At 39.9% G+C, this 6,665-nt stretch overlaps 1 protein-coding gene across 1 annotated transcript in view; it reads right to left on the bottom strand.

The window, feature by feature from the left end:
• Positions 1–2,651: 2,651 nt before the first annotated feature.
• LOC129921852 (ETS translocation variant 4-like) overlaps positions 2,652–6,665 on the bottom strand; it is an 87,614-nt gene continuing 83,600 nt past the window's right edge. Inside the window, exons 9-10 of the mRNA XM_056005034.1 lie at positions 5,079–5,275; positions 2,652–4,812 (exon numbers count right to left, since the gene is read on the bottom strand). Of these exons, the coding sequence (XP_055861009.1) occupies positions 4,351–4,812; positions 5,079–5,275 (659 nt within the window). The 3' untranslated portion in view covers positions 2,652–4,350. The remainder of the gene's footprint in view (positions 4,813–5,078; positions 5,276–6,665) is intronic.

Raw genomic sequence — 6,665 nt, 5'->3', positions numbered from 1 at the left:
CTGGACCAAGATGAAATTTTGCACAATTATTTCTTTTACCTGACAAAACAAGAATCAATAAAAAACAAAATGACCAAATAGTTTATCAACTATTGGTAAAATTATTATTGTTTGGTATCTTGAACAAGGGAAATAAATTACTTGATTGATAAGGTGTTATAAATTGAATTAGCCCCCTTTATACTTTGTAAAGAGAAAAGTTTAAAACTAAAAATAGGTGACCTTAAAACCATATATTTTAATGGCACAGAAAGAAGATAATTAAGCTAATTTGACCTACGCATTTCATGTGTCAATCTATTCATGCATGTTAATCAAGTGACTTAGATCCTGCTGTCGTTGGTTTTCCTGGCTGATTCATGCAACCCATTTCATTCGAAATGTAGCTCTATCCGTATGTCCTTCTGAGTTTTTTATTTGTACATAATGGTTTTGTGTTGTCTGTATTATAGCTACTTTACTTGTTAGTCTTCAGTCCTGAAGTGTCTCGTGATTTTACCAAATGGTGTCACTCTTATCAAATGTAAATATTCCCTTGCATTGGACTGTATCGTCATGTTCATGAGTTTGTACGCTGCTTGCTGACATCGTATGAAGAAACATTTGAAACACAAGTCCTCTTTTACAGAATCATCTGCACTCAAGTCTCAAGTTTAACCTGGCTGCCTGGTCGTGCGGTTTGCGCGTTGGACTGTCGTTCGGATTTATCGAGGGTTCAAACCCTGCCCGCTCCCATCCCCCGTCGTCCTGCGGGAGGTTTGGACTAGGAAGTAAATTATCTTCAACTCTGAAGGAACATCCGAAATATGTAAAACATTTTACCTGTAATAACCTAGTCCAATACATTTAGTTCCCTATCATGCTCATGTGTAAACAGAACAAACTAGAGAAACAAAACAAGTTTTTGAGTTACATTCAATTCGTTTAATGTTTCATAGAAAAATCAAGTGAGAATCGATGGAATGCTCACTATACCAGTGGGTACAACAGACATTAAGTATTTAGATGTATTTATATTATATACAGATATATTATTATAAACATATTCCATAATAATGAGCGTTAGGAGTGATATTTGTTTACATTAGCAACCAACTAATCTTAACTTGACTCTGTGGACTTTGTAGATTGACTAGGACCGTGTGAGCTCTCAATGAGGTGGACTAAATAAGTAGACTAAGAGTGTGTAGACTGTACGAATGTCAAATGGCAAGAAAAAATACCAGATACTGAAGTCCTTCGAAGAGCGGGCCTGCAAAGCGTCGACACCATCCTGATGCAGGCCACATCTGCAGAATGGAAGACCCCCGCATCCCTAAACGACTCCTGTATGGCCAACTAAAGGAAGGAAAGCGCTCACAAGGTGGACAAAGAAAACGCCTCAGGGACACCATCAAAGCTTCTCTGAAAGCCTTCAGCATTTCCACAGTCACCTGGGAGACAGAGGCACATGACAGAGCATCATGGCATCACGCTGTGAAAACTGGCGCACAGGTTGCTGAGGACAAGAGAACAGAGCTGGCAGAAGAAATGCGTCAGAGAAACAAAGCAAGGTCAATGACACTAGCTCCAGCTGGATGGAATAACTTGCGCAGTTCTCATCATAAATATATATATAGAGAGACCATACGAGTGGACTAAGAATGGTTGTGGGGGGGGGGGGGTGTTGCTGAGTTTGAACCCCGACTTAAACTGAGTTGTTTGCTTAGCCTCTAAAGACGCACGAAACAATTGTCATCTTCCCTTAACAAGTTTACAAAAGAAATGACCAAAGCGCCATGGCCGGCCTTACGAATTACGGGGCCCAATTTATTGGTTGCTTACGAGGATCCTCTTCTAATTTTGTTTTTACAATAATGACTATTAATATTAATTAGACCATTCTATCAACATTTATTATACAGCATGCATAGGAATAAACTCAAACGCATCAGACGCCAGTTGGTTAAGTTAGTCAATCGTCCGATACTCTAAATATGTCAACCCTTTTAAGTGCTACATCTTCAAAGGCCTTTGACAAGAGCAAAGACTGATAGTTATGCTTAATGCAGGCCTTAGATTGCGGGGCCCCTTACAGGCGCAGGGCCCAATATGAGCAATCGGTCAAATCGGCCTAAGGCCGGCCCTGCATAGCGCACTGAGTATATTATAACACGAAAGACCCGCCATACAAAAGAAATTTAAAACTAGCTCTATGTATGTGTGGCTTATAGAAGTAAATGGACCACATTAGCGACGTGTCCCTTTTGAAAATAATTGCTTTTGATAGATTAATGAGATCGAGTTGAAATGGTCGATAGTTACGGATAAATGGTGGCCCATGATGTGGCTCCGAGAGGGAGCTGACGTCTCCTCATTTCATCTTAGAGTACATTTGAAAAGTTACAGACTTTTATCGATGTAGGGAACATTCTTTTAACCAACACTTACAAGTATACTTACAGGGCCGGCCTTGGGACACTGCAACCTATGTGGCCGAAGTGGGTCCCGCACTTTCATAGGCCCCGCGCTAATTCTAGGTGTAAATTATTAAATTAAACCATTATATATATATATATATATATATATATATATATATATATATATATATATATATATATATATATATATATATATATATATAACAGGGTTCCCATGGCCTCCTGATTTTTCAGGGCCTCGTGGAAATCTCATGTAACTGCAAAAGTTACTAAAAAGTCATGGAAATCTCCTGAAGTTATACAAATAACCTTATAAAAGAATTGTCACTTGGGGGTTGCCATTCAATATGGTAAACGTCAATCCTACGCAAGATAAAAAAAAAAAACAGCATTGTCAGCTTTAATTTAATAAAAATAAAAAAAAAATTAATACAAAGACGAATTTATTTTCTAATACAAAATCTTAATTTTCAATTATTATCCTTATCCCTACCCAGAATGGGCCCCGCGCAATCCATTTCGCATAGGGCCCCGCAATTGTTAGGGCCGCCCTGCATACTTCAGTCTTTACTTGGCGGTACACTTAACTCTATTACAAACTGAATACACATGAGAACTAAATGTGAATAATCATGAACCCACAACACTCGAGAACAAACTAAAGAGTCCAGAGACTTACAAAATAAGTAGACGCCGCGCCTGAACTAAAAAAAAATCTGTTCCATCCCATGTGAGATGTTTGTATGAAGAACATAGCCATAAATCATGTCTTTCTGAATATGTCATTAATTAAACAAAGTAACGACAAAGAAGAAGAAATACTTAGTCACACGGGCTGAGAGTAGCCACCAAGGTTTACATAACAACATACTCCATACCTGTATATAACTTATGGCAGAATATAGATATACTTTGATAATTAGACTTTAGGATCTGTAGCATTGAAACCTTTTTTCTTTTACTAATAATGTACCAAACTCTGTAAGAAATCTATAGGGATACTCGTAGGACGTAATCATCTACTGTTTTTTTTTTTTTGTTGTTGTTTTTTTAATGTAACGTCTGTATTTTATAAGTGCCCCATGTTTACTTGCAAAGTAAGGGACACCTACTCTCAGTGCTGGTTGGTTTGACACTCCTCTTAATTCCTTTTGAGAAATGCATTGGAGTGTTTAGTAGCTATGGCACTTGTTACGTTGCCATGACGACGATATGGCACACATTTCTCTCATCAGTTGTGCTGTTTGTATTGAAATCATTAAGAAGATAATTGTTGCTCCAGCCAATTCACTTTTTGGGGGGGCTATTGATCTTGGTTTTTTAAAAGGCCAATAATCAAAGCATCAACAATTTGAAATACAATCCAATGTTTTATGTTGCCATTTACTTCGATTTTTTTCAAGAGTTTCTTGTGGCGGATTAATTTGTTTGTTTCTGACGTAGTGTAGGGTAAACACGCTTGGTGTGACATGTAACTGCACTACTAGGCCTACTAGATCTAGTTACTGACTCATCCAGTCGGAATCTTTGTGGAACATAGGGCACATCTCTTTTGGTGGGATGAGTTCTTCAGCCTCATTATTAACACAGGTTGTTGATTTAACTGTTATCAACAAACCTGTACCTGCCAAAGAGGTTTCCAAATAGTTCCAATAAAATGCGTCACTTCTGTTATGGACTCCTTTGAAGCTCTGTGTTGCCACTTGCCAAGCTGCCAAAGATTCAAGATTATGTTCTGAGACTTCTTTCATGGGTTTGTAATTTCACTGGCCTACATTAAAGTGAGGAACATGAAGTCCAGAAAGTCTGTGACTTGGTGTCTAGGCCCTGAGCGAAGAAGCCAATGGGCTGAACATATTTCCATGTGAGAATGACTGGCATTCTTCATCACTGGATTGAATGTGATTGAATCCAGTACATCGTGTCTGTGTCAGTATACACAGCCCTCCATGTAAGGACCAGCCCCGTACATCCTCTGAAACTCTTGCACGTACTGGAGACGGTGCTGTTCCGCCGTGACGGACGGGGCGCCGTGTGCCACGTGCGGGCGGGGCTGTGTGGGGCCTGACACATTGAACACGCCGCCTCGCATGGCGGGAGGCGGCGCAGGGTGCTGTCCTGTTGGGGGAGACGACGCAAGGCTGTCCGCCGTCTGAGCTGGCGGCTTGAAGACGTCTTCCTTGCCAAGGGCGTCTCCTTTGAGCATGGGCCTGTGGTTGTCCGGGAAGGCCATGGTAAACAAAGCCTCCGGGTCGCAGACGAACTTGTAGACGTATCTCTCGCCTGCAACTTTCTGCATGATTCCCTTCTCGTAGTAATACCTGAGGGACCGGCTCAGCTTGTCATAGTTCATGGCTGGACGGTTCTTCTGCATGCCCCATCGTCTAGCTACCTGGGGAACAGAAGTAAATCAAACCTTAACAAATCTCTATTCTCTCGATTTGGCTTTTATAAAACTAAAAATTACTGGTTTAATTCGTCACAGTCTGTATTTTCACGTGTGATCACGCATGAAACGCACTAACACATGGGATCTATCATGAATCACATCAGGTCGTGTCACTTAGGGTTACAAAGAAATCACACTGTCACGTGGGGGGTTATGTCACAAAAAAAACGTACTCTCGGTAATGACAGAGAACATAAATAGACAGTTACCTCCTCTGGCTCTATAAGTTTAAACTCCAGGCCCCGACCAGTCCAGGCGATAAAGGAAGCATTTGACGGGTCGTCCAGCAGGGCCACCAGAAACTGCCAGAGTTGGAGTGACCCTCGCCTCTGATAGGAAGCTTGACCATCTCTGTGATATCTCTCCAGGTAAAAGTCTCTGTAAAAGTCTGGCTTCATCTCAAGTCCTGGGAAAGTCAAAAGTTTTCTTGTAAAAAAAAATAGTTTTAATAGAACATGCAGTATTTAATAACTTCCCCCTTGAAGAGCTTTAAGTAGAATCCCAGCAGTCAATTGTTTACTAGGGTGCTAAGTAGTAAACCTAACGATAAGCATCTTTAGCTTTTTTATAACAGATCATTGGTAGTCACTGAAACTGGGCCAACATTGAAAAGAATATGAATCGTTCGAACTCGGGTGGTCAAGAGCTTGGTGTTTACTATTTAATACTAATAATAACTGGTCGTGCGGTGGCTGAGCGGTAAAGCGCTTGCCTTCCAAACCGGTGTCCGGGGGTTCGAATCCTGGTGAAGACTGGGGTTTTCATTTTCGGGATCTTCGGGCGCCTCTGAGTCCACCCAGCTAATGGGTACCTGACATTAGTTGCGGAAAAGTAAAGGCGGTTGGTCGTTGTATTGGCCACATGACACCCTCGTTAGCCGTAGGCCACAGAAACAGATGACATTTACATCATCTGCCCTATAGACCACAAGGTCTGAATGGGGAACTTTACTTTTTTTTTTTTTTTTTTACTAATAAAAACATGAGATCCTAAAGTCAAGAAACACATGATAGAGGAATATGTGACAGAAGAATGCATACCAAATCTAATACCGAGGCATACATGATAGAGAAATATATTTGAGTGCAATAAATGATGGGGAAATGCATGGCAGAGTTACAGAGAGACACCTTTCTTCCACCCCTCGTTTTCCTACTGGTCCAGGTATGTGATAGGATCATGGCACAGTGAGAAAACTAAAGGCATGATATAGCGCTAAACAAAAACAATTGGTAAAAAAATTTCTAATCGCACATATTTATTATTGTTGGTCGATCTATTACAAGTGTAATTACATGACCGATTCAGCCTAATTGATTCAATTACACTTCGTATAAGGATTGTCTTTCTAGAATACATAATGAATTACCAGAATAGTCGGCTAATTGTTATACTTTAAATATTAAGAGTATCATACTTTTAAATGTGGTTTTGAGAGTTTGAAAAATACAATTTATGAATTACAATAACAAAATAATAACAATTTTTTTCATTTATTAGCAGAGCTATTTTTGAAATTCAATAGTTGCCATAAAATAAAACAGAGTATTTTGCAAAAATCTAAAGGGATGCAATTAGAACTAGAGACAGACAACGAAAAAGTAGGTAAAATGATAGACTCCCTTGAAACAACACAAAAAATGTGTTAATGAAGTCCCACCTCTGGCCCCTGCGTAATGCACAAGATCCTGTCTCTCTCACCACTCATCAAATTACGTCCCCTTGCCCAACTCTCTTATTATCCGCCATTACGGCTTATAAATCAATGAGAGAAGAGAAGAACAAAACTTGGAAAT

Source organism: Biomphalaria glabrata, chromosome 11 (genome assembly GCF_947242115.1).
Source record: "Biomphalaria glabrata chromosome 11, xgBioGlab47.1, whole genome shotgun sequence".
Classification (NCBI taxonomy): Eukaryota; Metazoa; Mollusca; class Gastropoda; family Planorbidae; genus Biomphalaria; species Biomphalaria glabrata.
Note: the sequence above shows the minus strand (reverse complement) of the source record. Positions and strands in the feature narration are given on the sequence as shown.